This window comes from Seriola aureovittata, chromosome 23 (genome assembly GCF_021018895.1).
Source record: "Seriola aureovittata isolate HTS-2021-v1 ecotype China chromosome 23, ASM2101889v1, whole genome shotgun sequence".
NCBI lineage: Eukaryota > Metazoa > Chordata > Actinopteri > Carangiformes > Carangidae > Seriola > Seriola aureovittata.
Window position 1 is genome coordinate 15,108,010 of NC_079386.1, and position 22,858 is coordinate 15,130,867.

Sequence of the window (22,858 nt, forward strand, 5' to 3'; positions counted from 1 at the left end):
GTATTCTTGTTTTCGTGGATCCCACAAACGCAGCCTCTCTCCGAGGTTTCAAATCCTAATCCCCAACAGGGATGCGGATGAAGACAAAAAAACAAAAGGTGCATCAGTGGATTTCCTCGTGCACAGGCTTAACACTCCTCTGAAAGCCCGATATTCCCGACAGCTTGCACAAAGTCTCAAGTTACTAAGCAACAACAATGGCAGTACGCTGGAGACTGTAAGGTCCATGTTCCTAATCTAATGGGATTAGTTTAGCAGGAGGTGGTGGAATCCTCAACACTTCAAAGCTATGTATCTGGTCCCCGCAAAATCACCATCTGATGTGTATATATATTGTAAAAAATGTCAGATAAAACTAGTCTCATGCAGCTTTACCAGCACGAACAGGGCTTTAATCAGTCATGTTTAACTGCCTCCCTCAGGATTGGAGAGCCAGCCTCTGCAGCAGACCGCACCAGCAGCCATGACTGTAGATTTCGATGCTGTGTTTGGGAATAATGCCGCACCCAGTAACAACGGCCCACAACCTGCAGCCGGTAAAGCCCGCTCTTGTCTGACTGTCCAGACAGAGCCAGACTGAAAACTAAAACCCTTTTTTTTTGGCTTTGCTGGCAGCTGGAGCATAGCATTTAACTAACCCTCTGACCAGTTCCTGCAACTAGTGGTTGTTCCTGCTGCTGGGTGGGTGGGTGGGGGTGTTTTTAGCTTTCTAACTCTGCCGCATAAGCTGTTGTTTGAATTCTTACAGAGTTTCTAATGACAATGAACCTGACTCTATCGGGGAGGTCAGTTAACTTTAACTTCAGTCGGATTTTCAAGTTACTTGACAAATTTGTTTTTTTTTTATATATAATTATAGCCCCTGAAAGCTTTCAGATCTTTAACAGTGCATATTCTGGGACTAAATAGGCAACAGTTTCAGTTAATGTTTGGGAAAGAAACAACATCTGTTGATGTTCTTTATTTATTACATGTGGTCTGATCAGATTTAATTAACAACAAACAGTAACAACTCCGCAACTGTCAGCTGTCATTTTGATTTAAATATTGCCAAATCTTGTATGGCGCACAGAGTTTTATGGCATCAATAGAGCCCCGCCCACTTTAAATGAGTAAGAAAAAGCACATTGACATGATGTTTTTTGAAGACTCTCTTTGAGAAAATCGGTTTTCAGGGCTGTTAAGTGTAAATCATAAGTTCATTTAGAGTTTTGTTTTCATCCGACTGAAGCAAAAGTTAACTGATCCCAGCCCTGGTTTTCCTCAATAACTCATCTTTTCTCTCAGGGTTCCTACACAGGTCCAAACAGATCTTATTGTTGAAGTCTTATTCACGCTTCTTTTTTTTTCCCGGATACTTATCAGTCATAAAACTATTTTGCAACTTACTTCCTGAAACCTTTGACCTATATCATTTAATCACCAACCAGAATCTTGGAGGTCACATCTGAAAGTCTTGATTGGAGTAGACAATGTGTAGGAACCTTTTTCTCCAATTACTTCATCCTGTCTGGTCGCGGTTTCCTGCCTGTTACTGTAACAGCTTTCGACTGATGGCTCTTAAGTGTTGCAGGTCTGAGACTCTGGCTCCGAGCCCACTTCTTAGCTTACCTTCTTTTAACCTCTCAACAACTGACACAATCAATCCCGGTGCCTCTCAACGCTTTTGGGTCCCAAGACGCTCCTGCGAAGTGTATAATTTTGAGGCTTGGCGAGTTCTCCCTCAGCTCCAAAGGAGGGTACAGCAGATAAGAGCGACTACCTGCAGAGGTCATCTAAAGGCTGTTTTCATCATGAAGACAGAGCAAAGAGGTTGCAGGTTTAAACTGCAAGAGCTCAGAGGAAGTTACAGTATGAAACTTAAATGGCATCATCTTTCCCCAGAGCTTTTTAATTTTTTGTGTGATTTTCTGTGGGAAGTTTTGAAAAATCAACGAGCTGCTCCACATTTTTTTTTTTTTTTTTTTGTGCACATTGAGATCTCACGCTCGTCACGATTTCTAAGTCCGGACTTATTTCCTGTCTTTTTCTAACTGAGCCTATTTTCACAGAGACAGCGCCCATCAATCAGCATTACTGGAAATTTGCCAGGGTTAATTAGCCAGCTGTTTCACCCCAGAAGTCGCTGCACTTGTCGTTCAAACTAATTTGTAAGATTTGATCGAAACAGGATAATCATACAGAGTAAGTCTCATAATCTTAAAATTGTGAAATGTGACGGTGTTTCTTAAATTTTCCCACAGAAAGCGGGGATTTCATGATGTGTTGGAGCCATTTTATCGTCATAATTAGGGTTATTTAGTCAGATTTGTGCAGCTGTAGCATTACTTCTTCAAACATTTTCCAATGTAGATCTGTTTCTTTTGTGTTTCCAGTAAATATTTAAGCAGTCCTGGGTGCAGATTCTGATTTCTGGCTCGCTCTAATCTTGTTTAAACCCGTCAATCTCCTTTGCTCTGCTCAGAAGTAACAGTTGGAGGCTTGTGGCTCCAGTGTGCCGCCTGGTTCTGGCTTTGGACAGACTAACTTCTTTCTATTAATAGAGTGTGTGTGGAAGCTGCCACTACAACTACCAATACACCATCTGCGCAACTGGCAGCATCTCGCAAAAAACCCCTGCGTGTGTGTGCAGCTACTGTATGTCTCTATTTCCTTGTGTATGCGCGCACGTCCATGCGTCGTCTGTGTATCTAAATGCGTCCGTGTGTGTCTGTATATTTGTTAGTGTTTGTAACCGTGTGTGTCCACGTCTGCGTGTGTTCGCACGTCGTCTGTCATTTTGCGCCATCCCATGTCTGCTTCTGCTCGTCTGTTTTGTTTTGTTGTTGTGCACACCGTCGCCCTCCCTCCTCCTCCTCCTCCTCCTCCTCCTCCTCCTCCCACCCTCTCCTTCCTCCCTCCATTTATTTCATCTCTTGCTCTGTCTCTGCCTCATCGTCTCCCCATCACACTTCACAAGGCAAGAATCACCCAGGCAACTCCTTTCCATCTGCTCTCCTCCTCCTCTTTTCTCTCCCTCCTCACATTTACAATTCAAAGTCCTTTTCTCTTGTCCTCTGTCTCCTCCGCAAAGTCCATCGTCCACGTTTATCGGAATTTTTTCGTCCACTTTTAGCTGACATGTCTTCATGATTTGGCGTACAGAGAGTTGGGGGCATTGTTGCTCTTTTTTTTTGTAGAGATTTGCGTTTTCTAAAGGGCAGTGCACAGTTCATATGTGTGACTTAAGCCTTCTTGTTCTTTTGTGGTGTCTTTATAATGTATTCCCATTTCCTATCGTTCATATCTGGTGTCCGTCATCTTTTTTGACAGTCCCTGCAATTATTTTTGTACTTTTTTTTTCCCCCCCACAGAGGCTCAGGGATGTAATTTTTCTTCTATTTTTCAGCGGAAGATTGCTGGTTTTATTTTATTTATTTTGTAGTGTATTTGAGATTTTGAGCAAATGGTGTATTTGCTGTATCCTTCCTCATCACAGGATGCAGTGTTCACATTCTTAGTTGGTTTTCAAATCAGGTTTCAGAGTTCTGCATTTGAAAAAAATCATTAACTTTAATAAGCAGTTCAAGTTTTTCTCGCTTCTGTTTCTGCTCGTATGGATATCGTTCGTTGTGTCACGTTTTTGTCCCTTGAGTTACTCAGTCTCTCTGTTTATTGGCGGCTTTGTTCTCTGTTAACACAACCGCATCTCTGTATGTCTTACCTGCTTCCTCATTCTTGTTTATCATAATTTTTTTTCACCCTATGCGCAGACTATTTTTGACACAAAATGACACAGTCTCCATGTTAAAATGTGGCTCCGCCCATCCCTATTGAGTGATACCTGGTATGAAAGTAAAACTCAATACTCATCATGTTTCCCTAAATGCAATTAAACCCGATAACAAAAACCCTATGTGAGTGTAAACGGGGCTCAAGTCAGACCTAGTAACATTTCCATAAAACAAGTCTGATTAATATAAGGGCCGCAACTATCACCCCCTTAGTCTTATGTTTTTCTTTATCATAGGGCTGCCTAGCTCTATACTGCAATGAAAAAACATTACAGCTTTAGCTTGAGTCTGTTAGCGTGCATCAAGTTCATATTTAAGACCCATTTTACAGGGTTGTCGTTTAAAAATGAGCCAGCTGGAAACTACCACTTGAAAATAGATTTTAAAGTGGTAAATGTGCTGAAATTTTTATTGTAAACTGCTTATTTCCCCTGTCATAATGGAAAGTTTGACAGACATAGCAACAGGTGAATGAGGGGAGAGTGGTGCTAAGTGAATAGTTATTTCTTTGCCTAATAAGAAAATATACACGACACCGCTCCATCTCACACTCCAAGAGCCAAATGAAGAGCTGAGGAACATTTGCATCACTTTAACTGATAGATGGAGTCAGCAATGTTACGTCTTCCATGTCTGAAAACGGGCTTTGGATAATCCAGCCTTTTTTAAATTTCTGTCATATTTAGTAGTAAGAAACAGATTTCTCCGTCCCAGCGTGTTTGAATTGAACCCTTGACATGGATTAACTTCCTTCCCTCTCTCTGATCTTAAACTCGATTGACTGTCAAATCCGTTGCCGAAACACCTAAGCTAACGCTGGTAGCATTATCCTCCTCGTTCGATACATCACTCTCAGTGTTCGCTTCATTACCTCCGTCTCTTTCTCTTCCACAAATCCCTCCATCCATTTTCTTCTTCTCACTGCCCTGTGGTGTGTGTGATCTACTGAGAGGGCTTGTTTCACTCTGTTTCTTTTTTGTGTGTCGCCCCCCCCCCCCCCCCCCCCCTCGCCTCTTATCTCTGCTTCTCTTCTATTGCTCCCTTGCTTCAATTTAATTCACTGGGCTTTACTGACACGGTGGTTTAAGAAACAAAAAATCACCCACATTGCCAAAGTGTTTTATCACAGTGACAACAATAATGGAAATGCCGACAGTGGGAGAGAAATTAGCCTCAAGAGAATTAAAAAGATAGTGGGCAAAACTACTCCTTTCCTCATCTCCCCCTTGCTCTCTCTCCTGCTTTCTTCATTACCCTTTTTGCTTTCTGTCTCTAACTTTCTTCCTCCTGTCTTTTCTACGTCTTTCTGTCTCTGTGTGCTTCCCCCTCCGCTCCCTCTCTCTCTCGTTTCTCTCATCTGCTAAGCTAGCAGGAAAAGTGTTTTCTGAATCTCTTGTGTCAGCACCACTGTCAGACCTACACACCGCTTCCTAACTAAATATTATTCCTCCCTCTTTTTTTCCACCAACAGTTGCCTCTTTTTCTTTTTTTTTCTCCTCCCATATCCTGTACATGTACAGTGGTTGTCTTGCATTTACATCTTGCTCGTTCTTGTGTTGATTCTGTCCAGCTTTGTGTTGTTGCCTTGCTCCTGTCTGAACTTTGTTTCTACTTCCTGTCTCCAGGTATCTTTTTTTTTTTTTAATTTCCTAATTGATGACTGATGTTGAGAGGAAACAATAATGCAAGGAAAAGGAGTTGAAATCCCACCCATGCATAAAATTACATTAAAATTAACAGCTCATCACAAGGTTTTCAATTTCAACTTTCTTTTCCTCCTTTTTATTTCAGCCATGTTTACCACTCGCTCCACCGAGCACACACACACATATAAACCCATACACACACACGCACACCTCCGGGTTTCTGCCAGCAGAGTAATACTGAGCCATTAGCTGAATGAGTGCTGACATGGGAAGTTGTTAACACAGGCACTTACACACACACACACACACATACGTACACACCAACACGAACGCAGGAAATTACTCCGTCATTTGCACCCACCGGCCATGGACAAACACGATCACACTCTCGCACAGACACGCACACATACATGTTCAAAACTAATCACTGTTCGGAGTCGGAGTGTTTACATGACAGCAACGAGCAGATAAATCAATCATCTAGAAACAACTGCTGCAAGCTACTGAGTCAGGGATTATAGGCCCGCTGCTGATAGAGTAAGGCTCCTGTATCACAGTAAAGTCTGAGTAGATTGTATCTGCTTTAAACAGGAATCTCTGTCCTTGTAGGTAAATGCTAAAAATAGGTCAGTAAGAATTCAATTAACAGCGAGGAAAGCAGTGAGATTTTGGGTTCATATTAAGGAGGGTACAGCTCAGCAATATTCTCAGATCAAAACCGTCCGGCTTCGCTTCATTAAAACGAGTTGAACCGCAAGTGGACATTTTTAAAAGTTGGTAAAAAAATCAGGCTGAAAGTTGTGTCGGCTCTCATTAGATTAAATGTCTGCTCATAGATCCAGGCTCTTCTGTTCTCTAACTTTTTTGAGCTCAAGCGCGAGTTTCCTCTCACTGTTTTTCCGATTTTTGCAGCTTTATAAATAATAGTTCAGTTGCTTTTAGTTTACAGTTATAACAGCTGCAGATTTCACCACGCTAAAGTTTTCGTAAATTTTGAAGTATTGGGTCTTGGTTTTCAGACAGCAGGCTTCTCATTAGTTAGCCTTGTTAGCTTCAGGAGTTAGTTAAAAAGCCTTTAGTTCGGTAACAAAAGAATAAGATTTGAAGATTAGGAATAACTAGTGTTTTTGACAAACATAGCAGACTCTTGGGTGACATTAGCTAGGATAGCTGGGAGTATAAACTTCCCCATATCCAACAAAGAGAAGGACATAGCTGCTAACATTAGCCTAAATGCTGATATAGCAGCATCCATGGCTCGCCTGGGAAAATGCTAAACACTGGATGTGTTACTGTGACTGTATGGCTTCTTTGATGTAACCTGTAACCTGTAGCTGATGAAAACTCGTTGCCCGGGGAAGTATCGCTTGGTTATCACCGTGGCAAGCAAGTTAGCTAATGTTAACAGCTTTACACAAAAGCTGACAAAAGTATTGTGCAAATCAGTTCTTATACTTTTACTATTGTTTTTTAAATAGACACCACCCTCCAAACTCCTTTGAATACAGAGTATCTCCTCTACTACAGCTACACGTACGCTACTTTGACACGTGGAAGACAGACCAGCGTGTCTAGTTACAGTTCTTAGCTTTGATTTGATTTCTGTTGTTCAATGCCATTTTCCCTTTCCAATAATTTACATGTTTTTGTCCAATATACTCTTAATTGCACATTTAATCTGATATGCTTGCGTTCGCTTTCCTCTAATCCATGTCTCTGTATGATATACTAACGCCTGTGTGTTTATTTCTTCTTCTTCTTCCACTTCTTATCAAAAAACAAGCTTTCTTTTTTTTTTTTTTCCAGCTTATTTACATGTACAAGTTCATTTCTCCACCAGGTTTTGATGCTCTAGGAGACCTGTTGAAGCCTACAGTTCCCACACACACCGCACCTCCTCCTCCTCCTCCTCAAATGGCCATCCATCCTGGAGGAAAGCTGCTAGCCAACGACCTCGACTCCTCTCTGGCCAACCTCGTGGGCAGTGAGTGTCAAGATCCATGTGCTCGCGTAGCAGTCTCTGCTCTAGCGTTGCAGTGTCTGTAAAGTAGTATTTTGCCTTCTGGTAAAACATTTATTTTTATTCATCCTTTTTTTTATGAAGACTTTCGACTTGAAAACATTTGAATATTACAAACTAGTTAAAATATGATCGAATCAGAGAGCAAATACCTTCTCTTTAAACTGTGATCACTCACTTTATCTGTTTCTGTCCCTCCTTAGATCTGCAGTTCGGTGGGACCCCAGCCAAGAAGTGAGTGTCTGGAGTTGTGATGATACCTCTCTAAGTTGTGTGCTTGTAGTCCAGGCTAGAGGCTTTATGCAGTGGCACAGCAAAAACGCCTTCCTGTTTTACCTCTCTACTGTTGCCAGAAATCCTACCTACAGTCTGTAAAGTGTTTAATTGGTTTTATGTGCTGAAGTCTGTGACAAAGTGCTTCTGTAAACCGTTAAAGGCAATGTTTCTGCAGCAATATCGTTATTCTTTAAAATTCATCATGCACTTCATGGGGGGGGGGGGGATAAAAAAAGAAATAGAGCAAGCTTCCAACACATGATTTTGGTGTTGTTTGAGAAAGTTGCCTCAGGTTGAGCAGGTGAAAATGTAGGGAAAACAAAAAAAAAACACAACCCTGACAGTGTGTTGGTGTTTTTGCTGCTCCACTCATCCCTCTCCCAGGCCAGAGATGCAGTGGAACCAGCCTGGAGAGAAGAAGCTGACGGGGGGCCAGAACTGGCAGAATAAGACCATGTCGACCACGCAGTGGAGCCCCGCGCCCGTGGCCCCACAGCCCATGCCTGTACAACACGTGGTAAGGAGACAGAAACAAACACTGGACGTGCAGACACACACATAATACCCATGTGGTGCAGTGAATTCTACAATTTGACAATGTACTTAAAAGGATCCTTGATGGTGTCTGTAAGTAAGTCTTGGATTTTTAAGTTTATTAAAACTTCTTATTATAAACTTTCGGCCAACATTTCTATCGTTACTGCGGCAGCATTTTTAACAAGAACAAAACACGATTAGTCAGACAGGTTGGAAACAAAGCCAGATGCATTTGGAAGCAAAAACAAAGGCAAATGGTAAAATCATAACAGTGCTGCCTGTTTTAAAGGGGCTATTTGTAAGTTTCTCTGCCACCGACGCTGGTTTCCTGCCGGGAGCTGGTGGGGGGAGATTGCCGCTGGCGTTGTGTTTACAGGTTATATTCGCCCTCTGAGCAGCGTTACGTGTTCAGGGCAGATTGGAGGCTTTAGTGAGTCGCTATTGGGAAAATGGCGAGATGGGCCGGGGCTAGCTGGTTAGCATGCTAACTTCAGTAGGAGAAAAGACGTGATAGAGACAAAAGTTAAGGTGTTGCTTTTTCGCTGCTGGAGACAGCTGTTGGTGAGTAAAAGTAAATTTGATGCTGAGCTAGCAACATTTCTTCCAGACTGGATAAGTAAACAGCTGTTAATGCTAACGTTAGCTATGAAGCAATAGCAAAACTTACACAAATAGCAGCTTGGCATCTTTGATCTACTGTTAACTTACCACAGTTGTAAGTACACCTGCGCAGTGAGGAATTATTACCAACATTTCAGCTGAGTTCACAGTTGGTTTTTACTTCCAAATGAAGTGGTTAAGATAACGTGGCTGCACTGCTACTTTATAATCGGCCTGGTCACCTGACCACTGGGAGTGAACATGTCATTCTCAGACCACAGAAACGATGTTGTGAAAAAGAAGAATTATTACATTTATCCAAATAAAACTTGCAGACACCTTCCTAAAAAAAAGAAAAGAAAGAAAAACAAACTTTGTTCATTGTGTGTGTAAATAGTTTATTTAAAATTGTTGCCTGTCTGTGTGCATGTGAATGTTTGTTGTGTCCTGTGAATAGATGGAAGTCTGTGTGAGTGCACTGTACAGAATATAACCGCCTGTGCATGCCTTGTGTGAGTGTAAGTGTGTGTTTCTGTGTGTGTTTCTGTGTGTGTGTGTGTGTGTGTGTGTGTTGTGTGTGTGTGTGTGTGTGCGCGCGCTTGTGTGTGTTTGCGTGTTTGTTTGTGTGTGTGTGTGTGTGTGTGTGTGTGTGTGCGCGCGCTTGTGTGTGTTTGCGTGTTTGTGTGTGTGTGTGTGTGTGCGCGTGCGCTTGTGTGTGTTTGCGTGTGTGTGTGTGCTGATCTTGGCAGCTCCTGATTGTCCTCCTGATCTCTGGACTGCAATTTCTGGCTGACGAGGACAAACTGTCACTAACCCTCCACTTCCTCTCTTTCTCCCTCTCCCCAATATCTATCATCTTCTTCCTCTCTCTCCTGTTGATCCTTCCTTTCTTTCTTTCTTTCTTTCTCTTTCTTTCTTTCTTTCTTTCTTTCTTCCCTTGCCACCCCTTCAACCCTGCTGTCATCCCCTCTAATCTCTCCTTCCTGTCCTGCTCGTCCACCTCATGCATTTCTCCCATCTGTTTTGCACCGTCATCCACTCGTCTTCCTTCCCTTCTTCTCTCCTGTTCGGCTTTATCGCGACTCTGTTTTGCGTTGTCATCTGCTCGTCCTGTTTTCGCTGCACTGCCTTTGACATCTGCACGTCCGAATTATGACCCCTCGTTTATTTTTCCCTTCATTTTATTTCCTTTGTGTCGATCTCCCTTTTTTTTGCCTATGTTGTCGTTCACGCTTTCTCCCTTTCTTTTTTCACATATTCTTCCTCACTCTTAAATTCCTTCCTTTTTCCTTTTTTTTGACTCCAACCCTGTTTCCTATCTTTCTCTTTTTCCCTCCCTCTTTCATCATCTCCACCTCATTTTCTTTGATTCTCTCCTTCACTCTCACTTTGTCACCTTCACTCTTCGCTCTCCTCTTTCTCTCTGCCTCTTTGTCTCTTGTTCTTTCTCTGTCTTTTGTCTTTTTTCCCTGTTGCGTCCTGATGCAGAATGGAATGTTCTATACTAGTTATGTAAGTACTTATCCCTGTTTAGTAAGAAAAGTCTTAACAAGCTGCCCTGTAACTTCTCTTATGTGCTTCCAACCTCCCTCCCTTCTTTCTTTGCCGTCTTCCTCTTCATCTCTTTCTCTGCCACCCTCTCTTTTTCCTTGAAGACAACTTGTTTGACAAAAAGTTGATTGAGTTCATGCCCACGTTCCACAAATAACCCTTTCACCTCTGTGCTAAAGGCTAATGTTCTGTGCTGGTTATGTAAGCACTAAGCAAATTGACTGATACCAGGAGCTGGTTATGTGAGCCACCTTGAGTCATGAACAGCCATAAACTGTGATGTGAACAGTTACAGTCTGTGTGGACCTGAAGGCAAATCTAGAGATAAAGCATACAAGTGCAGAAGTGCTGATCTGAGCTCTCGGTTTGTGTTTGTTGAAGAGGTATTATCTCTGGCTACGAGATTCAGTTTGTTGCTGCCGGGAAGCTAACACTAGCTAGCAGCTGTCTGCAGATATCAGGCTGATGTCAACACAAACAGTGCAGATGAATTAGTGAGCAGACGTTCAGTTTCTGTCCTGCCTGTGCTCAAACTCATCAATAAAGTGGATGTGCTGTCGTTAGTTGAAGCATCTGCTGCAGACCGTCCACGTGTAGTTGTGTGGGAGAGCATTTATTTTTTTATTATTATCATTATTTTTCCCGGTGATGACGCCCTTTTAAACAGTCACAAGTTTTTTTTTTTTCTTTCTCAGTTGTTATGGCCTAAAAATGAAGATAAATCGTGTTTTAGTTTTTTTGTATTTGCCAAGTAATAAAGTCTTGGTCCACAGATTTATAACCAGGAAATGTGTTTGCAGTTTAGCCTATGACGTGCACTTGTCAACAGTGTTAATTGGTTATTGAATGCAGGTGAAAGTTAAATTCCCAGGATGAATATTAAAAAGCGCCCTACACATAAATGGTGTTTATCTGATGTAACTGAATCATGAAATATTGAATTGAAATATCCAGCCCTAAATGAAATTATCCAACAATATTGATTCCAAATATTGTAGCTATAACCTGATAGAACTTATTCCTCGCTGCTGTACAGCTTCGTATTAGTATATGCACGGTTTCTTACGGGATTTGTTGACAGAAAAAATACAGAACCTCAGCAGCCCTATCCTTTAACCCAACACCATGTGCCGACAGACTTAACAGGTTAAGAAGATCTTCCGTCATTGTTCACAGTCTGTGTCCAAAAAAAACCCAAAGACTTGTGAAACTAAGGCTCAGCTCCCGTCTAATTCCAGAGACATGATATTGGCTGTATTACTTCATCTTTGACTCTCACTGACAAGGACAACGCAAAAACACAGAAATTGCCTATGGGGATTAATTCAGAAGCACAATGCAAAAACGTGACGTAAATAATGTCTTTGTCCTCCAACATGCTGAAAGACAAAAGTCTCTACATTGTGTGGTCAGCAGTGAACTGAATCCTGCCTTCAGAAAACAGAAAAATGCATCCGCTTTGACTAATTTAAGCTTCTTCTTTTCTTTTTCTTTTGCTTACAGACAGAAAATATTAATAGAAGTTGTTATTATTGTCCCTGAGAAAGAAAGAAAATCTATTATCTCTGACTTGTAAATGGACATGCCTGTCAAAAATGGCAAACATAACCTCTGTAAGCCTCAACACAATAAATAAGTCATAGCGGTATGTGGCAGTAACGTATAAGACATCACAGGTAGTGGAGAATAAATAGGCTGTCACGCATCACGCATGATAAGCAACAAGCTACGCCTGAGATTCTCGGCAGCAGGGCAAGGCTGCAACGGTTTCTGCTCGCTTGATACTTCAAATGCCAGAAATCCAGCGAAGCATTTCACTTATTTAACCTTCATTTAACCGTGCAGGTTATCTGAGGTCAGATGTCTGTCTTTTTGCAGAAAAGGCCCAGAGAAAAAAAAAAGATTGTCGCCCTTTAGAAGGAGGTGGCAAAGGGAATGGGAAAAGTTCAGCTTTGAATCGCTAAAACTCTGGGGTTAAAGATCTAGGGGAGAACAGACAGATTATGAAAAAAGGATACATAGATAGACCGGCAGACAGGGAAACACACTAGAGAGAAGAAACAGCAGGAGAGGCTGAGCATGAAAAGACGGATACAGACAAACAGATAAATGTTAAAACATGATGCATTAGGTTGACGGCTCGGCTGAAAGACAGATGGACAAAAACGCTGACAGAGAAGGTGAAGCGGCGCATAAACTCCATCTCACCTGCTCTGTTTTCCTCTCAGCACATCATCTTGTCATTCGTAAAGAAGAACAAAATAAAATGATTTCCCGCTGTCATTGTACACAGGCGGGCAGACGCAGAGACAGGTGGTTTGTTAAGTGGAGCAGAGTGGTTCAGGTGCAGATGACAGTAAAGTCGGTTAGATATTTAATCAGGATTTTTCAACAGTAAAACCTTTAAACCGCCAGTGCGTCACCAAATGACCGGTAAACATATGTGACGGATAGATTCAGGTCTTATGTCTAAACTGGGACTCTTTCTTACCTCTCTGCCGCCGCAAGAGATCGGACTGATCAATGGTTATGATCAGCTTTCACAGCCTGCTCCCTGAAGGCCAGAATTAAAAGCCGATGCCTGATCCATCACATTGATTACCTCCTGAGATCAGTACACTGGCTCCACAAGAAACCTGTTTTTGGGGGGGTTTTTTCTGCCAATCTTTTGGCAGAGAATCGCTTCCACTTCCTGTCTTCGCCTTTTAAAGAACCTTTTGAAGCTCAGATATTAAAGCATTTTACATTTGCTTTGGCTCAATTTTCAAAAGTCTTAACAGAAAATGCTGTTTTCTTAATGAAAACATCTGGATGAGATGAGGTAAACAGTGTTTATGGTTAAATATCTATATATCGTTGTCTAAAATGATGTCAAACAAAATATTTCTCATCAACACACAGTTCATATTATCAAGATTATGCCAGTAGCAATAAGAAAATATCAACAATTTTAGCAGGAGAATCTTAACACAGACATTATTCACATATTTTTAATGATTCAGTAAGTTACACTTTCCCAATGATGCTACTTCCTGTTTTTCTTCAGTATCAAAGTAATCCAGTGGTAAACAGGAAGTGCTAATGCATAAATTGATCTTTGAATTTTTAATTTTTATGATGGCACATACAAACAGAGGTTAAAGAAAATAGTCTTGAAAGTAGAAGTTGTAGCTCTTCACCGCCTCAGTTTGACTTTCTCTGTTCAAGCTTTTGGTTTTATTCATTTATTCCAAAACCGTAGATACTTCAACCATCTACAACACAATCAGCTGCAGTTATACTGTCGTGCTTAAAAGCATAAAACATTAAGTTTCTAGTTTATACTTTCAGTGACAAACCGAACATGACACGAGTTTGACTGTCAAGGGAAGAAATTGAGTTTCTAGTAAAAGTAAAAGCAGTTATGTTTAAATAAAGAGAAATGCAGCAATTTGTAAAATACTGTGAGACTAATCTCTTTTTATAGATCAACCAGCGTAACTTGCTGTTTGTTTAAAGCATTGATTAAGGTGTCGTTGCATAAGTAGCAATTACAGGATGATGCTAGTGCAGTTGTATTTTTGCCCATGAAAGCTTAAATTTCATGAGGCTCATTTCATCGCCTTGATTAATGTAATCCATCATTTTACCTAAGACTGCAAAGGTAATGTATGATTTCACCACACAGCTAATTACTGTGCTGTGGAAATATTGTCCTTTTTTTCACTCTTTTTTTAATTTCTTTGTTCCAGCTAAACACAGCCAACTCTGGCAGAGGGGAAGTAGTTAGTAATACGCGCTACACGGCTGCAGTGATTTAGGCGTTATAAAGTCATGTTAAGAAAACTGCCACAGTTGTCTCATTTACGGTGATGGATTAGGTTTGTGAAGGCAGCAGCGTGTTTCCGCAAGCTGTTTTTAATGGCTTTTTGAAAACAGTGGGAAGCTTGCGACTTCAGGGCGAGCCAGCAGAGCAAAGCAGCCTCAACTTCTGACTGCAGCAAACACTGAACTTTTATATGTGATAGGAGGAGAATCTTGGATCGTGTGCAGGTGCTTGCAGGTATTCCCAACTGAAAAACGCAGATCCTTATTAGTTTGGTTTGAGAGAAGTTGTAGGAGCGCCTGCCTCCACGAAATTACCGGAGGCAACAGATACCTCATCTTACATCTGTTAATATTAATACTGTTGTATGAGTTATGGATACTACACTGTTGTGCTGCACTGTATCTTCACTTCTCATCTTAAAAACTGGTTCTCCTCCAGGACATTCGCTGCTCCTGATACTGTAATGCTCCCGTGGACACTCACTCCCATAAATTACCAATTTGGTCGGGCAGAAATCGGCGGCTTTGATGCAGATGTGCGTGGGTTGTAAACGACGGCTACAAATTGCCCGTCACGTCGAATTTGAGGCCCATTCAGCCTTAGTGGATTTGATTTGTGAAGTAAGGAGGGCAGGGCTAAACGCTGTCCTATTGAGCCACCCCCTTTTAAAGCGGTGGTAATGATTGCTCCCAGTGGGATTCTGCTAAGTACCTCTGCTGCATGCTGCGTTGTTGTGCTCCTGATGCACGCACACTTTAGCAGCATTAAACGTAGTCGCATACAGTAGACGGTGTGTGTTTTTTTATTTATTGTGTTCAGTGAGACAATTCTAACCGGGACAGATGAGATGTCTGTCAGAGCTAAAGGTGCTAGATTTGTGATGTCTTTATTTTTATTTTTTGTCTTCTTGCTTTTCTTCCAGGCTCCAGCTCCCATGGCTTTCCCCATGACCACACCGCAAGTGCCTGTGTATGGAATGGTGAGTGTGCACTGAAAACCACTCTTCATGTACGAACCGTCACATACGTGCAGTACAGGGCTGCAACTACTTTCCTATACATTCCTATATCCCTCGTATTCAAGCTTCCTGTTTTGTCCAAAACACAAAGATATTCTTTTTTAAAAGCAAAAAAAAAAAAAAAAAATAGGTAATTATCTTGTAAATCTTTGTTAATTGACTAATGAAATTCTCAACTAGTGATTTTACCTCTAATGGAAAATATATACAGTACAGAGGTTCACCAGTAGCTACGTTAACCTGACTGTTTTCTTTGTCTTCCCTCTGTCTTTCTTTCTTCTCCTGTTTCCATTTGTTTCTGCCTTTCATGCCCTTTTGCTATTTGTGCATCACTGGTTCCTCACTTTATTTTTTCTCTTGCTGTCTCGCTGTTTTTCGTTCTTGTTTTGTTTTCTGTCCATCTTTCTCCATCCCGACCCCCTCCTCCTCCTCCTCCTCCTCCTCCGCCTCCTCTTCTCTATATCTTTCTCTCTCTGCAGGTCCCTCCCCAGATGGGTCAGATGGGCGGGGTACCAGTGATGGCTCCTCAGCCAATGATGTACAACCAGCCTGTTCTCAGACCCACCAACCCCTTCGCACCCATGCCCGGAGCCCAGGTGATGACACAAAGCACATGCACTTACTTTAACCTAATCCATCTGTCCCTGTGTTTGTTCAGCAGCACTGGCCCAGAAACACAAGATAAATACACCGAGCAAATAAACACAGATAAATACACAGAGCAAATGAGCGGAAAACAGACAGATAAAATTATGAAGTCTTAAATGATTCCACTGTTTGTTCGTGTTCTTACCACAGTTACTCAGTGATATTACAACATCAGTTAAAATAGTTACAGCCCTAATAACATCACAGTGGCCAATGGCAATAAATCGCTTTACTAGGAATTTAGACATAATTTAATTTATTTGGGTTTTTCCTCACATTTATGACAAGTTACTGCATTTCACAACAATTGCAGCATTATTAGTTGCGCCCAGTACGTCATGTTAATTACGTTTGTGAGAAATAATCAGATATATGTTCATTTCTTGTCTTTTTCACTGTGACCCCAGTACACTCATGGGTTTAGCCGCCAACAGCCTTAAATGGTCTTGTATGACCTTGAGCTCATATTGGCTAATGTTAGCTGTTTACTAAACTTAAGTAAACTTCAGATTAATGTTAAACTGACAGATGTTTGTTCCTCTCTGCTTGTGCTGCTGGTACAGTGCGTTTTATCATTTACCACTGTCATGTTTTCAAGTTAGCATCATTAAATTAGCATTATTAAAATTTAGCATCATCTACTTCTGTTAGATAATCAGCAATTGGTAAAATTGAAATACGTTTAATATGATTGTATTTAAATTTTAAGAGGGAGAGAAAAGTAAAATTAGAAGAATGTCTGTGGCGCATGAACTTTTTTTTTTTATTTCCTATCCCGTTGATCTTCCCGTGACCTCTCAGATTTATGTTGGTATCCCTTTGCGGGGGTCCCAAACCTCCGGTGTAACATACATCACTGTCTTGTTTTATTAAATGGGAAATTCCTGTTGCGAAATCATTTGCTGGCAACCAGTTAAAGCAGCAAAGTGGTTTTAAGTGAGACAAATTCTCAGATTTTTTTTTTCACCCCTTGTCTTGTTTCAGATGCAGTTTATGTAATCCAGTCAGCGGGGAAGCAGAGTGCCAAAAGCGACAAACAAACAAACAAACAGCAGAAGAAAACACACAAGAGGAATGATCGGATGGACGGAGGAATGATTTGATCGAGCTGAAATGACTAAGAGACAGACAGACGACAAGATAACCAACCAACACCAAAAAACAAGTTGGAAAGAGGAGAAGATGACCGAGCAGAGGATGGAGGGATGGCGGGGTGGAGGGATGTGGTGGGGGATGTGGTCGTCCTGGCTGGTCTTTGTCTGAAACAACTCCTTGCATTTGTGTGTGTGTGTGTGTGTGCTTGTGCGTGTGCAGCTTCTTTCTGTAATATTGTCCTGATTTGTGTTTTAAATCCCATCGATGGAGTGATGATTCAGGAGAGGGAACATGGATGAGAGAGAAAGATGTAAAGAAAGATGGAGGAGATAAGAGGGGATTGAGGAAATCCTACCTCTGGTTTTACAGTCAGACTGTATATATCTGACTGTCATGAGAGTCTCTGCTGCAGAATTAGCTTTATTTCATACTGGTGCTATTTTGTCTTCTCTGGGTTTCTGTCCGCCTGCAACGGCATCTTGGGAGCACTTAGGAGAGGACAAGTGTTTGTTCAGTGTGAATGTGGAGGTGTGTGTGTTTGTATTTGTGTTTGTGTGCGCACAGCAGTTGCTTCAGATAATACCTTCACGACCGACCTCTCCATCCCCTCCCTCGTTCTCTGTCTGAGTCCACAACTGTCCAATCAGCGAGAGATTTAGAGGCAAATCTTCTCCAGTGTGTTCCCCGTAATTTTCCACTCTGTTGGGATATCTTTGTATTTTTCAATCTGTTTTCTCCTGCAACCTCTCCTGAATGTTATCGGGGCTTGTACAGCAATTTGTTGAACCATTTGTTAATAGTAGTTGAGCGTTTGTTGTTATGGGTTTTAAGCTAAAGTCTTTGTTACTCATACTGCATTGTTTTTCTTTTCCTAAAGCCACAGATACACACAGAGAGACAGGGATTAGCGATGACAACATGCTAGCATGGAACAACAGAGTTGTCTGAACTGTTTGTGAACCAAAACTTTTCTTTAAAAAATATTTTTCTTGAGGCCCGGTCACACCAGAAAGCGGCACAGCGAAATTTATCCATGTGCCTGTGTGAAACGCTTGTTAGCTGGTGAGCTAACCGCTAACACATTAGCCAAACAAGAACTAGTCACTCTCATAGCTCTCTGAACTTTTTCTCTTTTTTCTGTGCTGTTGTTTACCTTCCCCTGGCATATTGTCCTTGGGATTTTACATCATTTCATTCAGTAAAGAGTAAAGAGATGAGAAAAAAAGCTCTAAGCTAGCTAGTGTTGTAACTGACAATTAGTTCACTCAGTTTATTCAAAAGATGTATCTTGGTCTCCGAGCCATTCCTCTTTTGTGGAGCAGTTTATGCTCTAAGAGAAGACTTTCTGGAACATTAATATAAGATAAGTAATTATTATTTTATATTATAAAGTGGATGGTGCAACGCGACTAATAAGCAGCGTTAGCTTCCTCCATTTTGGACTTTAAGTTCAGCAATGTCAAGATAGGTTGCTATTGGTCAGCAGCACAAATTTGTGAGTTAAAGTTTATAGCAAGTTGAACTTGCTTTGAAAAGTTCCCCAAAATTTTAAACAATGGTGTAACCAGGCCTTTAGCGAGGTGGGACTTGACACGCGCTTATCTTGTCATTTTTGGCCATTACTTGGGTAAAATTGAAGAAATTTGTACTTGCATCATGCTAAAGAGCGTTTATTAGCATCATTAGCCTGTTAGCTCCCTGTTAGCACCTTGACCTGTGTGTATCTGGTTTTCTTGTCTTCATTAGCTCACCAAGCAGATTCAAACATTCAAGAGCTTTTTTCGTTAGGTACACCCTATTGGCAGATCCACATTATGTGCCAATGATTGATGACGGCAGCACTGAGTGAGTGAGTTACATGTTACTGAATCAAGTTGAATTCACTTTAAATTGCACTGAATCAAAGTGAGAGTCTTGTAAGTGCGACTCTATCTGCCCCAAGAGCCAAACGACACTGAACTTTTGGCATCACCCTCGCTCTGTGGTTCCAGGAAGTTTTGGGGGATCAAATTTGACTTGTGTAAGATGTCATGGCCATTCTTCAGCCAAAGCTTCCGTCACCGTGAGTCTGACTGTCGGTGTGTTTGTGCCGTGCGTTCACGTGTATGCTTACACATTTATGTGTACATTTTCCATTGAGGGCTATTTCTGAGGGTCAAATTGTGTCAGATTTCAAGCCAAATTTGAGCCAGCGAGTTTGACACAAGACGTGCTCGTTTTGATTTTGTAAAATCAAATTTTGTTGCAAAATGCACATGCAAAAATTTTGCACTGAAGTGACTATCCTGCCGTAGTGGAGCTGTTGCCAGTTTTCCTGGCGTGGAAAAAAGTTGAGAAAGAGATTTGAAGTTTGTAAAAGATAGTTTGGGGTTTTACAATAACAAGTTTGCCTAATCTTTTTGTCTAAACCAGCCACTTTGGCAGGTAACTAAAAGTTATTTTCCTGCCTTTCAAACGATGAACTTGAAACTGTTTATTAGTCCCATCCCCGGTCCCAGCCCAGTGTCTACATCCCAACAACCATCAGTAATAGTCCAGTCGTATCGCACTCATCATCCACTCTGCTGTGAAATCTCTAGAATCTTGCTTCAGTCTCTCAACTCTGTCTACTTGGTCTATCTCTAGAATGCTTTTTTAGCCTGCTTTGTCACTGTTTGGTATGTGTAGATATGTAAAAAAAAAAAAAAAAAAAAAAAAAAAGATAATATTAATAATAACCAGTTTCTGTCTAGATTGTCTGCGCTAACCCATCACTGTCGCTGTTGGATAGATATTGCTCTTAGACACTTCTTGTCGCAGTCTTGTGTTAGCTTAGCTTCTCTTCATAGTATCCTCCTTGAAACCTGTAGAAGACCTCCTGCAGTAGGTTTCCCACCTTGTCCTCACCTCTGCTCTGACTATAGCTCTATTATCTCTCTTGGTGTCTCTGTCTTTTAGCTGTAGATGAAACCTTTCGGAGGCTCAGGCTTTGTGGTTCGCTTCTTTCTAGCTTTAAGTGCGCTCTTCCTTCTCGCTCTCAGCATCACTCCAGTGTCCGGTAGGTAAGGTCCTCATCTTTTTTTCCCCGTCTCGCCAGCAATCGGCCATCTTCGCCTCTCGTTATGATGTCAGCAGCGTACAAACCGTTTCTGATTGGACTGACGAACCTCAACAGCCAATCTGATGCTTGGATATCCAGGTCTTTTGTGACAAATGGAGGCTTTGTTGGCTGTGGCAGAGACATACGGTGCTTTTCTAGAACTAAGTACAGTATGTAGTCCAACCATGTTTGGAAATGAGCTTTAGCTAAATGCTAGCAGATTTCAGCAGCAGCTAGAAAGTTAATATGCTCAATTTGCCAAACAAACTAGCTGATGTTCAGGGGTACTTTTTATTTAGTCGGAAAAATGTCGCAAGAGAATCCACAGATCCCTTAAATATCTGAACAAAACTTCAGTTCTAAGCCCTGTTAGACTGGAATTCTGCTTCTGCGGAAATACATGTAAACATCTTGGCAAACAGATGTGTTATTGGTAACGGAAGGTCGCAGTGGACGTCAATATCCTGTCAGGCAGTTTGCTCTATTTTCTCCTTCAGTGTTTGGATGTACATTTCAGCATACTACTGCCACGAGTTGTTTCTGTAGCAGAGTATAGGAAAACACGTTTCTCATTCACCAGCTTGTCATCGTCCCGTCCTTTTTACATTGATAATAAATCCAAATTCTGTTTCACGAATGTCGTGGTTTTGTTTACACTCGGTCACTGGGGTGAAATTGATTTCTGTTTCCAGACTATATCTGTTTTTACGGTTTGCTAAATGTGACAAGTCCTACCCCCCAGAACCAAGTGTAAAAGAAACGCATGCGAACGTGTCCGGATGCCACTCGTTTGCTTCGGTGGATCCCGGAGAAGCACAATTCCAGCTTCAGCAGGGAAACGTTTTTGATTTTTGTGTCCAGCCAAATATCAGTGAACAGAAAGTTGCTTTCTTGAGCCCTAAAACTGAACTGGTGTCAGCATGAACTCCCTCTGACACTGCATGCATCCTAAACATAGATTCTGGAGCTTCTCCATCCTCAAAATCCTCCTCTCCAGGGTCTAAAATAAAAGTACCTTTGTATTTAGGTTCCAAGTTTGGCACAATTTATTTTATTTATTTTTTATTTTTTTAATGGATGCCTCCACTTTGGCACCAAATTTAGTTCTAATCATGGTTCTTTATTTCCTGCGACAGCTGTCTTGCTGTCTCTAATCTGGTGTGATAAACTGGCATTTCAGAAAGAGGCGTCGCTTTGGTGGCGCCGAGCCAGAATCAGGTCATCACCATGCTGGATCTTAAAAACAATTCATATCAGGTCCAGCTACAGTTCTTATCATTTTCTGATGTTTGTAGAATACAAAATTGGTTGGCTTTGGTATGAAGACAAGTGTTTAACCTGGTCTGACTTACTTTTTTCAGGCGTTTTTCTTGCAAGCTAAATCTACATTTTGTGTTCCTGTGGGCAAGTTTCTTTGCTTTTCTTTTCTTCCCGTGTCTCGTTCCGTTTCGTAGATTCTCTCTGCATGGAAATTCAGTCCTGCCTGTTGCGATGAGGTTTTCTTTCTTTGTGTCTTGAGTGGTTTCAAAAAGGGCGTAGAGGAGGAGACTACTGTGGTTTTTTCGGATCTCATAAACGTTACTGGCTCGTCTCCTTAGCGTTGATGTAACTGCCAGTAATTATTACAGCTTTATCATGTAGGTAATTTTGTTATCCGGGGAGGGTTTTGGCCGAGCATGCAGGCTCTTTTTCGGCAACTCCCTTCCTCGAATTTTAAACTCTCTTTTTGTCTGGGAGTTTCCCAGTACAACCACTGTTCTCTGGGGTTGCCCTCTAACCTGGGCGAGCCTCGTGGCTACCGCTAGAAAAGTTTCACTCAACTTCAAAAGCTGCTACCACCTCTCTGCATTGTTGTAGCACGAGTCCAGGTGGAGAAGGATACACTGATAAATCTTGATGTCATATTAAATACTTTGTTGTCTGCTAAGGCCAAGTGTATCAAATGTTCAGAGCAGACTCTTCTCTGGCGAGCCATCCCTCTTTTCTTTCTGGGGTCGGTGAGAGCATGGTTGCATCGTTGTGGATGTTTGTTGTCCTTTTTTCCAAAAAAAAGCATGATATGACAGTGATGGTGATGGAGATAATGATGGTGATGGTGATGATGATGATAAATTCTCTCCTCTTGTTGTCCCTGTTTTAAAAACGTATTGTCTGTCAGGCGCCCCCGACAAGGCGAAATGGATCAGACTTTCTTGACCGGTCATTTGCCGTCCATGACAGCAAGGTTCATCACTTGTTTGGACCGAATCTGACAGATGTTTGTCACTGTCGATAAACGAGCCACTGTAGCAAAACGGAGCGCCAAACTTGTTTGTGTTACTTCTCCCAAAGATGTCACATTTGTTACTCGCAGCACATGTCCTCAAAGGCAGATATAGTCCTTTTGGATTCTGCACTGTTGTGGCGCCATCTGTGGGTCGCTGTGTGCGTCGCAGCCTCGGCAGTGTAAGAAGAGAAATCCAGGAGTCTAGACACCCACTAAAATGAAAATGGAAAGAAACAAAGAGAGAGGCTGTTAAACAGATAAAAAATTTCCTCGTTTTGTCAGTGAGCCGGTGTGTGTTGAATCAAAGATCTCTTGTGCACGTTCTGTTTTTTCTACATCTGTGTTTTTTGGTAAGAAACCTCGGATTGCTGCCTCACTATTCTGTATATAGAGAAACACACACATTCACACTCACAACACAGAGCTTAAATACATACTCTCATTATCCGCAACTGCATTATTTTCATTTACTCTTTATTTTTCTGAACATGAAAGATATTAGCGTTCATACTGCAGTATATAGGTATGATTACTACTCAGC

At 41.5% G+C, this 22,858-nt stretch overlaps 1 protein-coding gene across 7 annotated transcripts in view; it reads left to right on the forward strand.

Annotated features, from left to right (window-relative positions):
• Positions 1-19,689, forward strand: part of si:ch211-200p22.4 (phosphatidylinositol-binding clathrin assembly protein) — a 74,703-nt gene extending 55,014 nt beyond the window's left edge. For 4 of the 7 annotated variants that reach the window (XM_056369722.1, XM_056369723.1, XM_056369725.1 and 1 more), the window contains 8 exons: positions 423-536; positions 7,260-7,403; positions 7,643-7,673; positions 8,100-8,232; positions 10,341-10,364; positions 15,134-15,190; positions 15,709-15,825; positions 16,862-19,689. In XM_056369722.1, coding sequence (XP_056225697.1) covers positions 423-536; positions 7,260-7,403; positions 7,643-7,673; positions 8,100-8,232; positions 10,341-10,364; positions 15,134-15,190; positions 15,709-15,825; positions 16,862-16,876 — 635 coding nt within the window. In that variant the 3' untranslated portion in view covers positions 16,877-19,689. The remainder of the gene's footprint in view (positions 1-422; positions 537-7,259; positions 7,404-7,642; positions 7,674-8,099; positions 8,233-10,340; positions 10,365-15,133; positions 15,191-15,708; positions 15,826-16,861) is intronic. The other 3 variants (XM_056369724.1, XM_056369726.1, XM_056369729.1) reach the window with 2 other exon arrangements.
• Positions 19,690-22,858: the final 3,169 nt, after the last annotated feature.